Here is an 18,336-nt window from a genome sequence, read left to right as displayed (position 1 = left end):
TACTCAAAAATTGATGACTGATTTTTCTTTTTCCCTATCAAGTCTTTGAAAGTCAATATGTTTTATACTCAGAGTACATCTCAACTTTGATAAGTAACCTTTCAAGTACTCAATAGCCACACATGATTAGTGGCTACCATATTGGTAGACAGCACAGCTCTCAACAATGAAACAATATTAAAACCAAGAGCAGGAACAAACATTTGTTGAGAGCTACCTATGCCCTAAGCACTTTCATGCTAGTATGTTATCATTTAGGGAGATGATGATTAATCTATGTGGCTTTATGATTGTTGTCTTTATAAGAGAGTACTTAGCAAAAATAGAGAACAATTATATTACAGGGCTCTTCTTGTGCAGCAATGCATATATGTGCAGGATACAGGATGAGGCTGGTGCTCATATCCTTCCGCTGGTTCGTTTTACTTCTTACAGAGTTCTCTAACTACAGACTAGATATTTCCCTGTAGAAGCAATCACCTGCCATCTCTGACCACAGAGAGCTAGGCAGAAACCGCCTGTGCAACGGTTAGCAGGTTAATTACTCAGCAACATCCAGTTACTAAGGCAACATCTTTTTTTTTTTTTCATTTTTTTCTCGTCAGTGTTGAGAAGGATTAGATTATCTGTGAGCCTCTATATCAACATTTTGTCACTATCAGTCATGTGACATGTAGCCCATTCTAAGTTTTCTAATGGATACAAAAGACTTGTCTACTAAGTCTAATAAAACTGTTCAAGATATATGAAAAATAAAATACAAGTGAGATGAAGAGATATGACTTAGTTTCCCAAATGGGAAAAACATTAAGATAGTCAAAGGATGCAAAAATGGACATTATGGACACTGAAGGATGAAAATTGTAGCCCGCATTAACACATACCTACCATGAACCTAACTTAGTTTGTTTTAAACAAAAGCTCACTATAGAATCTGTGTAGGGAACAAACCAGCACCTTACAGCAAGAAGCTAGCATAGGAAGTGTGACTCTGCCCCTGAGCTTGTCAGGAATTCCTACATCACAGAAAATCTTCCAACAAGTGGCACTAGGTAGAAGACTTTCCAAATAATGTTGTTTTTTTTTTATTTTTTTATTTTTATTTTTTATTACAGGCAGAGTTAGACAGCGAGAGAGAGAGACAGAGAGAAAGGTCTTCCTTCCGTTGGTTCACCCCCCAGATGGCTGCTACGGCTGGCGCGCTGCACCAATCCGAAGCCAGGATCCAGGTACTTCCTCCTGGTCTCCCATGGGGTGCAGGGCCCAAGCACCTGGGCCATCCTCCACTGCCTTCCTGGGCCACAGCAGAGAGCTGGCCTGGAAGAGGAGCAACCGGTACAGAATCCAGCGCCCGACCGAGACCAGTACCCGGGGTGCTGGCACCACAGGCAGAGGATTAGCCTAGTGAGCCATGGTGCCAGCCCCAAATAATGTTTCTAAATAGTGTCTAATTTAATCAGCAAAACAAGTCTGAGATGGCCTGATCTCCATTTTACAGATAGAATCACTGGGACACAGAGAGATAGCAGTTCACTCACGGTGTGCCCAGTTGAGATTAAATTTTTTACAGATTTATTTATTTGAAAGAATTATACACACACACACACACACAGGGAGGGGAGGGGGGAGGGGGAGAGAGAGAGAGACAGAGACAGGGGAGGGAGGGAGGGAGGGAGGGAGGGAGAAAGAAAGCTAAAGATCTTCCATCTGCTGATTCACTCTCCAAATGGCTATGGCCAGAGTTGAGCCAGACCAAAGCCAGGAGCTTCATCTGCATCTCCCATATGTGTACAGGGGCCCAAACACTTGGGGCATCCTCTGCTGCTCTTCCAGGCATAGTAGCAGGTAGCTGGATCGGAAGTGGAGCAGCTGAGACTTGAACTGGCGCCCCTATGGGATGCCAGCACCGCAGATGCTGGCTTAACCCAGAGCACCAGTCCCAGAGATTCAATTCTTAACTCCTAGGCCATTGTCCTCCCTCTTAGCTGCACAAAGCTTGGGCATAAGTTTGGAAAAACTATGAGAAGAGATGAGCTTGGTTCCAGAATTAGCATAGAGTAGAAACAAGAAACAGAGGGCCAGACAAGTTTTTCATTATGAAAGAGTGAGTCACTGTGTAGTGTATAAAGGAGTTGCAGACTAGAGACCAGCTGGGGCCATGCTATAAGCACATACCCACGTGGTGGGAACAGGGATGCCCAGATAAAGCCAAGTGTGGTAATTTGGCTGACTTTTGTTCTGTACATTTTTGTACATCCTCACTATAGCTAGAGACCCACCAAGAAGCAGACGTTTAGTGCTTCTGATCTGAAATTTAACCACTGGTTCTGTGAGCCTCCAGCTGTCAAGCTGTACACAAGCTATCTCGTTCCCCATGAGAAGGTACCAAAGACTATTTGCTGTATCCTATTGACTAATCATTCCCTAGCCCCTGCCTTACCTCCTCCCACCTCATCTAAGAATCCAGGATTTGGTAACCTCGTGCCTCTGGAGGGGTTTTGACATCACCACTAATGGAATGAAAACTGTGACCCTGTAAGTTAATCAGACAGGAAGGAGAGAAAGGCAAGCATCTGGAAAGTTCTATGCCATTTAACAAGAACATGCTCAGCCAGTACATACAAATACTGTCTGTCAGCATTAGGTCATTTTAAACTCTTAACACAGAAAATATACAACAGTGGGGAACCGGACCCTTTTGGTGACTAAGGAAGAACAAGGGTGTCTGCATTATGTGTGACTCACTCATTAAACGTCAGGAACCACATGAGTAAGCAGCCTCCAGGTCATGGTCGTGACTACTGAGGTTTCAAAGACCATTGTCCCTGTCCTTTATTGGGAAAGTTTCCTGCAGACTTCCCTCCTTATTTCTACCCCAAGGCTATGGTTCCTGACAACTCACCATTGTAAAAGTCAAGTCTATGACATCATCAAACATCTACAGAGGGAACCAAGACGTCATTCCTCAATAATTCACACAGGAAGTTAGCGAGACTGATGTACTTACGTCTAAAAGTCTACGTAATCAGCTGTAGCAGACACACACCAGGGGAGAATGTTACAATGGCAGGGGATAGGACATGTTGGTGGGCAGATTTTGTTGAAGTATGCACAACTGCTTTGAAGCAGTGGATTTAATCTCAACCAGACAAAAGAGCTGCATGAGCTGTTGTGTGTGCTGATTCTCAAAACAAAATTGGAGATGTAAACTTCTCCTTTCCTACTGTGAAACTGGGAATTCTTCCAAGATTACTTTCAGTAACGCTTACTGTTCAATTATCTTGTGGGAAAATAGTGATTATGTAGACTTCCCAAACATAGCCAACTTGCCCACCTCCAGTGGAATTCAAACTTCTTTGTTTGGTTGGTAAACAGTATTTATGGTCCTGTAGGTAGGGTACTTTTAAACTCACAGTCTGGGAGCTGTTATAAATATCTTCCTTTGGGCTGTGGTTCTCTAAACTCTCCAAGTGTTCCTTCTATACTAGGGATTTTTCTAGAGTATACTGACAGAGGTGTAGTTAAAATAGCAGGGAGAACATTTTGCTTTAATTCAACAACTGTTTATTGGGCACCCATGGGGCTCAACCACAGGGGGGGCGCCATTCCCCCTGTGAACTGTGTGCTCTAACCTGGAGTAGTGTATAACTTACAGGGCTACACATGTTGACTGGATTCGAGGCAGCAGAGATAGTGAATAAATCACTTAAACATTTCTGGCCTGATGGTGTTCACATTGTAGAAGAGAAAATAGACAATAAATTTAATAAGCAAAACATGTGGTGGTGATCAGTGCTTTGGAGGGAAAATGAACAGGACAGAGTTAGGGATTTGAGGAGTAGTATAAGCTTTATTAGAGGTCAGGGAACGCCTAGCCAAGAAGATGACAGTGAAACAGAGACTTGAAGGAGGAGGAGTAATGGAAGAGCAGTCCTGGCTGTGGGAACAGCTAGTGCAAAAGCCCTGTGACAGGAACAAAGTGCATGAGGGGGAGAACAGGACGGCATGAGGCAGACTTGTAACGAGTCCGGATCCAACAGAGACTCGTATGTAATTAGAGGCCTGACTTTCCCTCTGATTGGAATAAGAAAGCCACCAGAGGATTCTGAGTAAAGAGGAGATGTGATCCGACACACTCTGGGAGGACCATGAGGCTGCTCTGTTCAGGATCACTGTACCCACGCATAGGTAAATCAGGTGAAGCACTTGTAAGGATCGAGGCAAGAAACGATGGGGGCTTCGACAGAGCTGGGAGAAGCGCAGCTGGTGAGAAGCAGATTTGTGGTCTTCCCTTCAGATACATTGAGCTGGTAGGGCCAGTGGGATTTCCTTGACTTAAAAACTAGGTAAGTAAGTCAACAGTCAAGGATGACCCCAAGATTTCTGGCTGGAGAACTAAAAGGAATGAGTTAGCAGGGTCAGATAAGCAAGATTGCTGTTGGTAAAGCAAGATTCTGTGATGGGGGGCTCAGGAGTTCAGTGTGAGATATGCTAAGTCAGAGATGTCTACGCCATCCAGGGGGTATATTTCACTTGGGATGAGAAGCCTATTATTCACACTATGTCAGTGTAAGAGACTTCAAAGTCTATTGCAAGCCGCCAGCGCCACGGCTCACTAGGCTAATCCTCCACCTTGCGGCACTGAAACACCGGGTTCTAGTCCCAGTCGGGGCGCCGGGTTCTTTCCCGGTTGCTCCTCTTCCAGGCCAGCTCCCTGCTGTGGCCAGGGAGGGCAGTGGAGGATGGCCCAAGTGCTTGGGCCCTGCACCCCATGGGAGACCAGGAGAAGCACCTGGCTCCTGCCATCGGATCAGCGTGGTGCACCGGTCGCAGCGCGCCGGCCGCGCCGGCCATTGGAGGGTGAACCAACGGCAAAGGAAGACCTTTCTCTCTGTCTCTCTCTCTCACTGTCCACTCTGCCTGTCAAAAAATAAAAAAAAAATAAAGTCTATTGCATATAAATTGTTCTTTACATTGTTTAGATCCGGGCCATTGTCAACACAAAGTAGCCTGTGATAGCTATGTGGCTACCTGCTTCTTGCTAGCCAATGGCAAAGGAGTCTGTGATGGCAAGAACTAGTGCATGAGACTTCACAGCCCTGAAGAGGAGGAAGACAGGTCTGAGTCGGGCAATGCTGCTATCGTAAATTTAAGAGTTAAATTCTTTGGCATATGTTAAAAGGCAGAATTTAAGCTTCCTTAGGCTGCTTCAGACTTCTTTGGCTGCCAAGTTGCTTCTTCAAATAGTGGCATGGCTAAATCCTCAAGGTTTCATGACAAAAAGTCCACCAAGCTCATTATCGCTGAAATATCCTAAGCCTATTGTTCTGCCTCACAAAAACCCTAGAGATTAGCTTTCTTCCTGGAAGCAAATACATCACTAAAAATAATTCTATTACTTCAACTCACCTAACATGCAGTTTTCTTGAAGTTAAAATCCAAAGCAGAAACATTCACTCTAAAGCCTTGCAATGATGCAAATTCCTATTCTTCGGCCTATTCCTGGGAGCAGGGAGTAGGGGACGATTCAGACACCACATTTCACATTTCATACATCAAAGTCCATGAGACAGCACATTTCTAACAGGTGTTTGGTAGATGGTGGATTAATGATAAAAATTAGAATAGCAACACTTGTACACTGCTTTGTAGTTTATAAAGTTTTTATGTACATTACTTTCTTTGATCTTTATAAATACTTTGTGAGATCAAAGGTTATAACTTTTTTTCATATATTCAGTCTGAGTGTCTACAAGGTAACAAAGCCTAACTCTGCACCCCTGCCCTTTAAATCCTAGTGCTTTCTATTCCACCTGTGCCACTTAGCACTCCTTAGCACCTCTTCATAGACAATTGTCTGAAATATTTTCACCGGAAACCAGGAAGGTGTGTGTGTAAATTCCAATTACGTTTGTCAATGAAATTTCTTCCGGTAATAGACATTCAGACAGCACAGAGGAAAGTCATAACACCGTGACTAGGTGTTGAGCATGGAGGATTTTCCCAGATCATTGAAGCACTTCTGGAGCAGATCTGTGTCATGCACAAGTCACAGACAGTGAGTGTGCTTGTAGGTACACAAACTTGTGCCAAGAGTAGGGGGAGACAGAATAGGGGTTATTCTCCTATAGAGTTCTATCTATGGCAAATAACACAAATCATTTTTAAAAACTAGTCACTGTGCACTTACTCCCCATGTAGGATCTCTGTCCTTAATGTGTTGTTCAATGTGAATTAATGCTATAACTAGTACTCAAACAGTATTTGACACTTTATGTTCTGTGTGGGTGTAAACTGTTGAAATCTTTACTTAATATATACTAAATTGATCTTCTGTATATAAAGATAATTGAAAATGAATCTTGCTGTGAATGGAACGGGAGAGGGAGCGGGAGAGGGGAGGGTTGTGGGTGGGAAGGAAGTTATGGGGGGGGCATTGTAATTCATAAGCTGTACTTTGGAATTTTATATTTACTAAATAAAAGTTTTAAAAAAGAAAAATATAAAGCAAAAAAAACTAGCTATAAATATTATAAAGTTAGTAATAAAAGATCAAGAAGTATGGTAAGGCAAATGTAGGTAAACCGGTTAGGGTGGTCCACAGGGCCAGTGTTCCAAAGGTGCTTGGTTCCCCATTTACCCTGCAACTGCCCCCAGCTGAAGCAGAGTCCTTGCTGACAGCAGATCCACCACTCAGCACACTTGTGTATGATGGTTCAAATACATGGCAATAGCATATATTTATCAAAAATATAACAATGTATTTTAAAATTTAGAAGTCCAAGAACATATTACAGTCTAATTATTGATTGTGTAAAGCCTAAGTTAGAAAAATAACCCAAATTTTGTGGAAGAATAAAAGGAATATCTATGTCACGCATTTAAAATAAAAGCAAACCATGTGAATAAATCCAATAAGCATGTTAAATGGCACTGCCGGGACAGTCTAGGAAGAGGAGAATTTTATCTGTGGAAAAAGAAATAAAGGATGATCTTGGCTAATATTTGTGGGCCATAATGAGAGACAAAGACACGGTTATTTTGGAAAGGGGATTGGAATACAATTCTTGTCCAAGAAGAGGAAGAAATGGACTGAAGCTAATCCAATATGCATGGAAGCTAACCCATGACAGATGAGAACTGGCTGAGGAGCCGGGGTAGAGAGGTAGGGAGAAGTGAGCTATGAAAACTTGATTTTCCTCCTGTGTCTTAGTGCTAGTAAGAATAGCTCACATTTGCATGACAGTGTAGTTTTCACAGTGCTTTCCCTTTGTCCCCACACCAGGTGTTCATAACATGCTGGTTGGGTAGGGACAGTACTCTGTACTCAAGAGGGGCTGTGTGACTTTGCTAGAGTTACCCCAGGAGTGGGGAGGGAAGCTGAGGCAAAACCCTGTTCTGATTCCTGATCTACCTGAGAAGCCCCCGTCTATGAGAGGATGAAAAGATGGATGTTCACCATCATCCTTGCCCAGGCGACATCTGCCAGTAAAGACAATGGAGCAAAGGTGGGAGAAATTCTCTAAGAGAACTTGAGACTCAAAATTCTCAAAGTTTAGCTTTATAAAGTCTGTGTTAAAATAAAACAATTAGTATTTATGAATGTCATTTATGCCCTGCCACTTCCTTTCTTGGATACTTATAAAATATATACATTTGAAACATCTCATCTCTGTTTTTCACTGATTTACTCTTTGATAATCTAAAGCACTGTAATCTAGGGTAAGTCATTTAACCCTTCTGAATCTCAGTCTTATTTGTAAAAGGGGTAGTAATTTCACAAAGCTCCATGCATCATTATGAGTATTATGTCTTTTGCAAAGAAAGTATTCAGTAAATATCAGGTATTATTATTATTACCAAGGTAACATATGACATAACCTTTGAAACATTTATAGACTTGAACAGTTCTTTATTTTTATTCAAAGATCTTTTAGATAGATGTGTGGAAGACAATCTGTTATATTGTCAACATACATGGGGTTTTATTAAAATTTATCAAAATTCTTATTAAAAAGTTAAAACTATAGTGTAAGCTCCTATATACATGTATTATTAGTTTTTCAAGCTATGACACATGCTCATTATATTTCTCCTGTCTTCTCGAGGAATAAGAATGCACTTGCCCTGACTAGAGCAAGAAGATGAAATTTTGCAACTGGAAATACCCGCAATTACAAGTCAGTCCTCATCACACAAGTGATTCTAGTTGTATATAGTTTTTGAGTCACATAATGAGCTCAGATTTTTCTCAAGACAGGCCTTCAGATTAGGCAAACAGAAACCGTGCACATCACAAGCTCCAGGAAATGATTTTAAACATCTCAATCCTTCGTAGATTGTTTGTGATAAGGATTGCATCATCTGCATTCGGACATCCTGTGTATTAAATGAGGGCTCCCAGGCAGGATGGCCCTCTTTCCCTGTAGGGGAAACAGGCCACAAGTTGACCAACAGTCACAGGGCTGCTTTGCAGCTCTACTTGGGAGGTCATCTTGCTTTTTAAACAATCCAGCCCACTTGAGACTGTTAAAAAGAACTATCAAAGTCATATCCGCACTATTTCTAGAGTAAACGTCCATAGTGTAATAAAAGTCAAACATTTAAAAGTAGCAAAAGAGTCTAGATTATATTGTTAAAAATCTTGTAGATCCTCATGTAAAATATGCCTACGAATTCTTTGGAACATGGAACATATGGAACCATTAAAATTGTATTGTAGAAATAACGGAGTGTGACTTAAGAAAACTCTGATTCTAGCCTTAAGCTTGTTGGTTGAGTGAAGGAAGGGGCTGAGGGATGAAGCCATGGCTCAAAATGACATTGTAAAGAAAGTCAAAATCAGCAGAGGAAAAAGTTATCCGAATGGCAGCTTCAGAATAAGCAATAAAACAGTAAAAAAATATATGTGCGTCCGTGCGTGTGTGTGGTGTATGTACAATATGTATAAATCCAAGACAGAAAACTCAATTTATTAGAGGGATTCATAGTAATACACTTTCTGTGCCCAAGGCTAACTTGATTAGTATCAGAAGAAAAGTTAATGTTTAAACAGTCCTTCCCACATCTGCTATTTCCATAATATCTGTGTTATTGTCATAAATTAGGAGTGGTAGAGGGCACAGTGCCAACTGTCAAAACAAATGGCCAACTCTGGATTCCAAGTTGCAGATTATTTTCCTTGAGTCAGAGAGTCATGGAGGCTGCCTGTCGTAACTGTGGGCCACTTGAATACTGGGAGGGTCTGACCCACTCACCTGGATCCTGGCCATAGCCCCCACCCTCTGCAACAAGGCCCCTTGGCAGGGCCAGGCTAATGACAAGTTACAAGGAAACATTGTCCCTTTCTAAAAAGAAAAAGTGAGCTCGACAGGAAGTTTCTATCACTGGGGACACTAGAAAAACTCAAGCACCACTAACCCCATGGGGTTGGCACCTGTTTTATCTTCTATATGATGTTAGTCACCTCCTCTGCACGTAAATCCTCCTCATGGATTCTACTCCCCACTCCTTAAAGTCAAGGTCCATGTTTTGAGCTTTCTGCACCCCAAACAGTGTTCACCTTGTGATTAAAAAGTCAGCACGTGGTTTGGCCACCTTTGCTTTTTTACTACACAACAGCCCAGTGAAAGAAACCAGTCATACAGGTTTGTCAAATTTTGTTCTGTCTCCTTCCTGCTTCTCTTTTCCATGTAATTCAGCCCCTCGGGTCAGACAGGTGCTTTCCCTTCTTGCTCCTCTCTGTTGGATTGTATTCCTCGTGGTTCTACATAGGCTGGAGGGAGGTAAGGCCTTGAGACTAAGCTTAATACCACACTTTGCCAGAAAGCTCTACACTAGGGTTCAGAGTAGCAGCCTACCAAAAGTAAGATGGTGCCTTGTTTCTCAAAATCACTGTCCCGTGTTCATATATTTTTTAAGAATATCATGAAAACGTCAAGGCAGGATTTAGTGTTGACCTCATCCTATCAGCACCAGAATTTCACCCAACTACTGATAATCTTGTCATTTAATAATGTTTTAGATGCAAATAGGGAATCTCAGAGAGAGGCAGGGGATATGGCTGCCTCTCACTTTCCCAGCACTTGGTCTTAATTTCTAACCTGCAGCATGGCCAGTGGTTGAGTTCTGTTACAACCAAGAAGCTTTATCAATGGTGGATCTTTCTCAGATATAAAAAGGATACTCTCAAACGCCATATCAATTAGATCACCGTTAGGAAACAGACCTAGTCCATACTTTTTTATTTGACTGTTAGAGTTATAAACAATAAAAAGAGACAGAGAGAAAGGTCCTCCTTCCGCTGGTTCACTCCCCAAATGGCTGCTACAGCCGGTGCCCTGCGCCAATCCGAAGCCAGGAGCCAGGTGCTTCCTCCTGGTCTCCCATGCAGGTGCAGGGCCCAAGCACCTGGGCCATCCTCCACTGCCCTCCCGGGCCACAACAGAGAGCTGTAGTCCATATTTCGTCAGTCAGTCTACTAGAGTTCATTTTGTAGAGTACCAAGGATGAATCATTTGGAAGCCAGACTTTCATTCAATCATTTGAGAGATAATTATTGATTTCCTACTTGATGCCAGGATGCTTTAGGAGCTGAGTACACACCACTTAACAATACAATATCCCTCAACTCAGAGACAAGGACAGAAGACAGATAATCAACATCCAAACAAAGATCATTTCAGATAGTAACAACTGATAGCAAATCTTCATAAAGGCTAGAGACTGATGAGGAGGTATGATGTGGGGCTATTTAAATGCTTCTTCTGAAAGGTCTGTGAGGAGGAGACACCTGCAGTACCAATCAGCTGAGTGAAGATCTTTGGGAAGACTCTTCAGAAAAAGATGTGCTAAAGCTTTGAAATAAGAATGAGTGTGGTATATTCAAAAAACAGAGACCAAAGATATGGTGTATGGAGCACAGGAAACAGCAGAGAAGAAGGCTGACCTCAGATCATGGAGGGTATTGCAAGGAATTTTAATTTATTAATTCTAGGAGAAAGCCACAGAAGGAAGTGAATCATGTTTTTCAAAGTTCATCCTGACTGCAGTGAAGTGAGAAGAAGAATGAAGGGTAAGGAGGACAGCAGAAGACAGGTTGTCAAGCTGTTACAGGTGTACCTGAAAGCTACTCTTGATTCCTGTCTGGGGGTAGGGTGGGGTGGGGTGGGGATACAGAAGAGTTGGTGAGAATTGGTCAGAAACAATGTGTATTTTGGTGACAGGGTTAACAGCACTGGCTTGTGGACAAGACACATGGTGGGGAAGAGAAAGGAGTTAAGTTTTGGTCTTTGTAGCTGATATAGAAAATCAGATCTGTGTTCTCAGTTAAATTAGATGTATCTACTAGGCATTAAGGTGGAAATGCTGGTTAGATTGTCTGATATGGGAGTCTGTTGGAAAGTTTTAGAGCCAGATATACAAAATTATTCATCTGCTCAATCCCGAGACCAATGGTGATCATACCCTCTTTCTAGCCTTCTTACTACTGTATGGCTATGAAAGCAAAATTTGGTAAGTGATAGAGATGTAACTCTCTCTCATATCCAAAATAATTTCAGCAATTGTTCATCTTTGGGTTTCCAACCAGACTGTTATCCTTGCGGATGACTGATAAACTATCCCAACATACATTGTTTTCTAAGTCTGCTTATATTAGTTCGTGCTTATCTGCAGCCTATTCGTATCAACCCATTATAAACCCACCTCATGATGCACCCCCCTCCAAGATGCATTCTGAGACACACTACTCTCTCACACAGCGATTTCATTTCCCCATCACACAGGCATGCCCCAACATGAGAATAACTTGGATTCTAAATGTTTCTTTGAATTCACTTCTAAAGAGCATCAAATCTAAGTTCAAACAGAGAAAGAATTATACATTACAGCTCTTATTTGCTAAGCCAACAACAGATCAGCTAATCATTGGCAAGAACTCTAGAGAGTGAAATTCAGGATCTTAAGTTCCAGGGTGAGTAGGACTTGTCTGGAACCTTCTGCTGCAACAGGGAGGTGAGAATTCCATGGCAGGTCCTCTGCACAAATGGGCTTCAACTCTGAAGAACAGGAGCTACAGCTCTTCTTCCTAAATACAACTTTCAGAGGCATCTGATTGCCCTGAGTTATTTACATTATGATGACAGGAAACTTAAACCAGTAATAGAGATATCCATATCAATCTCCATCGAGATAGTCGTTTTCCACCTGGGTAGAAAAGGCCATGGATTATAAATGTAACCATTCCACAGCATTAGAACACTGGGAGCACTTTGTGGGGAAAATAGAGAAAGTCACCTTTGTAAATCTTGCCTTGATGCTGATGCGGAACAGTCATCACAAAGTGTGAAGACTACTAAGTTAGAAGAAACAAGTAGACAAGACCTTGCTGAAGGACTCAGGGAATGCTTCTACACTCTAGAAGTAGCCCAAAGACAGCATTAACAAGGTGGTAATTTGTAAAGCAATTATGAATATCAGTTTACATGATAAGGAATCCAGATAAATGTATCTGTCTACCTACCTATGTATTAAGTAATCAAAACTGGTTCATGAATTTGCTAGGAATATGTTGAGAAAATTTTCCAGCCAGGCTTTTAAAGGCACAATTTTTACCCCTTTCATTAATTATAAACATGCTGTTGTCAACTCTGAAAAAAATGAGCCTTCCATAAGAACCTACCCATTAACACTATAATCATTCACCAATTAGAACAAGAAATTGCACTCAAATATTAAATCTACCGAGTACTTTCATTGAAACCATAAGAAGAGAATATTCTTACCAGTTGCCTTTTGGATTTATAAATTGCTGCACTGAATAGCCGAACTGTTCATTTGAAGGACCAGAAAATATTTTTGCTTCTGGGAGACCAACATTGTATGCCAAACAATTTAAAATGCCTATTGAGAAAAAAATGAAAGCATAGTACATATTTACACCTTGTGAATATAAGTATATAATGTAAGTTTCAAAAGGCCACTTTTCTAAAAAGCTTGTTTGACCTCATAATTATTCTTAACAGTGTTTCCACAAGTAGCAGCAACTTCTGCTTTCAAAATTCAGTCATGCACTGCTTTGGTCAAAGACGGACCACATATATCATGGTGGTCCCATGACAGCATATACCTAGAGACATTGTAATCACCTTAGTTTGTGTACATGCACTCTATGATACTTGCACAATGACAAAATCAGCTAACAGCTCATTTTTCTAAGCGATGTGTGTGACTACTTGTTTGAGGTCTCACACCAGGCTAAGTGTTTGATATGCATGATTTACAAGCTTATTCATTCTCCAAGAAACCCCAGGAAGTGATTACGGATATCACCTTTGTTTTGCAGAGATTTCTGAGACTCTAGGAGGTGACTCAATATCATAGTTGGAGAGTGGTAAGGTTAAAGGCAGGATTTGAACACAAGACTGATTCAAGGGCCTGACCTTTTATTATTTTTTTTAAGATTTATTTATTTGAGGGGTAGAGTTACAGAGAGGGAGGGAGAGACAGAGACAAAGGTCTTCCATCCCTAGTTCACTCCCACAGATGGCCACAACAGCTGGAGCTGGGCAGATCTAAAGCTAGGAGACAGGAGCTTCTTCTAGGTCCCCTGCACAGGTGCAGGAGCCCAGGCACTTGGGCCATCTTCTACTTCTTTTCCAGGTCATACCGGACAGCTGGATCAGAAGAGCAGCAGCTGGGACACAAACTGGTGCAGGCTTAGCCCACTACACCATAGTGGTGGCCCCGACCCTGACCTTTTAAACCACTATATTAGCTCTCAGTGTTAAGGAATTTGAGTTCTATTTGTACTTCCTAACAAGCACCGCCTCAGTGCAGGGCCTGTAGGGTATCCTCCACGTCTTCTGAATCCCCTTCAAGATCCTGATGCAGACTCTACGTGAAATGTCTGTTGAAGAGCACTACTGCTGACTACATCAAAAGGGATGCAAAAATCACAGCTCCTTTAAAATTCTATCATTTGACTTCTGAAGGGGTCACTTTTGAGGATGAAAATGTAGCAAAAATGTTCCATATCTGTTTTATTCCAGGAGAAACTATCAAAAGTGGCTGAGCTTTTGAAGGCCTCTTTCTAAATGAAGAATAAATGATAATCATCTAAAACAGAAAAGGACCAAGGAGGCTTTGACAGACGTTTCTGAAAATTCTTGTTTCTTATGGAAAGGGAAATACCACTGATTCCATTTCTCCACTGACACTGGTAGCATTCACGCTGGTAGGCCTTTTTGCTATAGACAGATGGTTGTGTAGATTAATATTCTCTATGCAGAAGTGAACGTGTTTCATGCTACTTAAGATCCATATTTATCTCTGTAGACACTGAAAAATGGACTTTTAAGGTCAACACAGAAGCTCTGTTACTATGTGTTTTCACCAGCAAATATCCCACGTTCTGGGTAGCATTGAAACTATGCAGTATTTCAAAATCTATTGTTTCAGGCACTGAAATGCTGGAAGAAAATGACTTGCTCTTGCACTGTGCCTTCAAACTTCTGGGGGCAGACCGTGCAGAATGCTCCAAAGGAATAATGAATCAGTGATGAAATTTTGGGACTTAGAGTAGTTAATGTGTCTGTCGAAGAGCCAAAGTCATCCTACTGGGGATTTATTCACTCTAGAAAGCTCTTCATTTCTCAGAAATATGTACTGCCAAAAAGAAATACAAACATTAATTTTAAAATGCTCTGTAGCAAAAATCTACACAACTCAACATTTGTAAATTTTCTCCTTACTATTTTTCATATGCACGACTACTTTTTATTTTTGAGAAAATAAAGTGCAAAAGAAAATGACATGGCCAACCAAGCAGAAAATGAGAATCGGCATCCCAAATACTGGTGTTTCCAATCAACAGTTTATTTTCACCCTACTGTAAAGAACCCAATAAAAGCTATTTGAGTATGCTATCAATTAGCCAGCATACAGTAAAATGTTGGGGAGATGATGCCAAATTGTTCCCACTTTTAAAACATCTAATGCTGGAAGCAACATGTGTGACTATATGGACATTGATTTCATTTTTCAGTTAGACCTCAGCAAATGGTAAAATGAACTCCCTCATGATTTTGTGCCATTATATCACCTAGAGTCAAATTTTATTTATATATATGTATGATATATATGTATATATATTTATAAAATACACAGGCCCTTAATGATGGTCATACATTTTGAGAAATTCGTCACCAGCCAATTTCACTGCTGTGAGAACACTAGAGGAAAAACTAAGATGTTTATGATGTCACCAGACAATATAAGCTTATGGAATCACCACTGGATATGTTTTGTCTGTTATTGACAAAACATTATGCAGGGCATGACTATACATATGTGTATTAAATATGCATATGAGTGTATGTCTATCATCATCAGCTTACAAGTCAGGAAAACAAGTTCATTTTAATACCTAACAGTCCAATTTTATTATATATGTACATATATACTTACTTATACACACATGTATAGCTACATACTTAGAAGCGCATTTATATAACATGATTAAAAATATGGTACACATCATTTCATCTTCCTGATTAAAATAATCCAACATAGGGACAAGCATTGTTGTGCAGTAGGGTTAAGTCACTGATTGGGATGCCTGCATCCCATATTGGAGAGCCTGGTTTGAGTTCTGGCTACCCTGTGCTTCTGATCTAGCTTCCTGCTCACGCACCTGGGAGGCAATAGGTGATGGCTTAAGTACTTGAGTTCCCGCTACCTACATGGTAGATACAGATGGCGTTTTGGGCTTTTGGCTTTATCCTGGCCCATTTGTGAAGTAAATTACTACATGGTAGATTGAAAAATCTCCGAGTGTGTGTTTCAAATATATTTTTTCTTAAAATATACCCCAGTGTGTTACCACTACACTGAGAATGAAATCTTGTTTCTCCAGAATGGTTTCAAAGGTCCTGTGTACCTCTCTGACCTCACTCCCCACCACTCTCCAGCCACATTCCCCTTTGGCTCTTTGAGAACACCCAGCTCATGCTGCTGAGGGTCTTTGCACGTGCCTATCACACTGTCTATGATGTTGTCCACAAAATTAAGCATTGAAGTCTGTTTGAGTATTCATCAAGAAGGAGACCCAGATGGAGTTCCTAGCGCCTGTCTTCAGCCTGATCCAGACCTGGCCATTGTGACCATTTGGGAATAAACCCTCCTCTTTCTCTTTCTGTCCCTCTGCCTTTCAAGTAAATCTTTTCAAAAATACTAATTTACATGGGGCTGGCACAGTGGTGCAGTGGGTTAATGCCCTGGCCTGAAGTGCTGGCATCCCATATGGACACTGGTTCAAGACCTGGCTGCTCCACTTCCAATCCAGCTCTCTGCTATGACCTTGGAAAGCAGTACAAGAAGGCCCAAGTCCTTGGGCCCCTGCACCCATGTGGGAGACCCGGAAGAAGCTCCTGGCTTCGGATCAGCACAGCTGTGGCCATTGCGGCCAATTGGGGAGTGAACCATGGAATGGAAAACCTCTCTCTCTCTGCTTCTCCTCTCTGTAACTGACTTTCAAATAGATAAATCTTTAAAAACTACTAATTTACCTATTTAAAAAAACCCTTTATTTGTTCCTAAGAATTATTGTTTTACAACCATGACTGTTTTTATATTTGATTTACAGATTCTGAAGTCAACGATGACAATTCTTTTCATTACACCGTTATCTTGGCCAATTCTCCTACTTTGTCTTTGAAATCTGAATGGATGAGACCATGTTCTCTGCACATCTCTGAGTTTTAGTTTCAAGATCCTCTGACTCCTGGACCCATCCTGACTTCCTCCCTCCCTATCACCCTCTAATCGGCATGCCTTCCTCACATTGATGTTTTCACAGTCCATTTCAGTTCTTTCAAATAATACAGTGATGAAACTGATTACTATTTAATGGGGATGATATTTTACATTTTAAAGAGGAATAGTCTCTGTTTAAAATCATCACTGAGGAGCTGGCATTGTGGCATAGTGGGTAAAACCACCTGTGAGACCGGCATCCCATATGAATGCCGGCTCTACCAGCTGTTCTACTTCTGATCAAGCTCCCTGTTAATGGCCTGGGGAAAGAAGTGGAACATGGCCTAAGTGTGTGTGCACCTGCACGCATTATAGGATACCCAGATGAAGCTCTTTGCTTTGGCTTGGACCAGCCTTGACTGTTTTAGCCATCTGGGGAGTAAACCAGGGGATGGAAGATCTCTGTCTCCCCACCAGCCCCACTCTCTGTAGCTCTTTCAAATAAACAAATCTTTAAAAAATATGCAAACATCCTTGATAAAGTGAGGCAAAGATACAACTTTTAGGGCGTCAGTGACTAAGAGGCAGGGCCACTAAAGACAGAGAACTTTGCGGGAAGGAAAACAATGAAAGAGGGAAAGAAAGGATGGGCAGTAGCACAGGGTATGGTTGAAGCTTCAGAAGAACAGGGACACCCAACACTATCATTTAGTTTGTTGGTTTAGCTAAAATTGGGTTTCCTCCAATCATACCAGCCCTTGGCCTTGAATAAATGATTTTGTAGGAAAGTTAATGAGACTCAACCTTACAAGCAATGGAATGAGATGGGTATAGGAAGTGAGTGTGCTGGGAAAGAGTTTTCCAACAGTCTCTTGCTCCTCTGCACATTTTAATGATGTATGCATTTCCTGTGGCTACTGTCACAAATTCCCACAAACTGAGTGGCTTAAAACAGAAATGTGTTCTCACAGTTCTGGATGCCAAAAGTCAGAAATCAAGGGGCCAGCAGGGCTGTGCTCCCTCTGAGGTTGCAGGCAGCAATCTATTCCTTACCACCCCCAGCTTCTAGGAACTCTAGTTGGACTTCCTTAACCTGAGCTTACATGACTGATATCCAACTCTGGGGCCACACTGCCTGTGTCTGTGTGCCAAACCTCCATTGGCATCACTCTCATGAGGATACCTGTTATTGGACTTGAGCCTCATCCAGATAATTCAGGATGTTCTCATCTTGATCCTTACTTCATTTCATAAGCAAAGATTCTTTTTCCAGATAAGGTCACACTTTGTTTCCAGCAGTTAAGACATGGATATGTCTTTTTGAACATCATCTGGTTTCCCCAACGTCCATATCATACGCAAAATAAATTCATCACCTTTCCCAACTTCTCCAAATGTTTCAATCCACTATAGCATTAACTTTGAGCCCCAAATCTCATCTAAATATTATCCACTCAGACGTCCCAAATCTCATCCTGATTATCAGATATGAGTGAAATTCTTGCTATGGTCTATCCTCGGTGAAATTCTTCCCCACCTGTGGACCCATGAACTTAGGAAACAAGTTATTTACTTCCAAAA

General features: G+C 41.4%; 1 protein-coding gene across 1 annotated transcript in view; it reads right to left on the bottom strand.

Moving 5' to 3' along the window:
• The window catches only part of ITGA2 (integrin subunit alpha 2), a 118,175-nt gene that overhangs the window by 63,256 nt on the left and 36,583 nt on the right, over positions 1–18,336 (bottom strand). The window contains exon 2 of the mRNA XM_008262194.5: positions 12,786–12,903. Coding sequence (XP_008260416.4) covers positions 12,786–12,903 — 118 coding nt within the window. The remainder of the gene's footprint in view (positions 1–12,785; positions 12,904–18,336) is intronic.

The sequence above is a fragment of the Oryctolagus cuniculus genome, chromosome 14, assembly GCF_051225735.1.
Source record: "Oryctolagus cuniculus isolate XC-2025 breed Fujian yellow rabbit chromosome 14, ASM5122573v1, whole genome shotgun sequence".
In the NCBI taxonomy this organism is placed as follows: domain Eukaryota; kingdom Metazoa; phylum Chordata; class Mammalia; order Lagomorpha; family Leporidae; genus Oryctolagus; species Oryctolagus cuniculus.
This window is presented reverse-complemented; position numbering and strand designations above follow the sequence as displayed.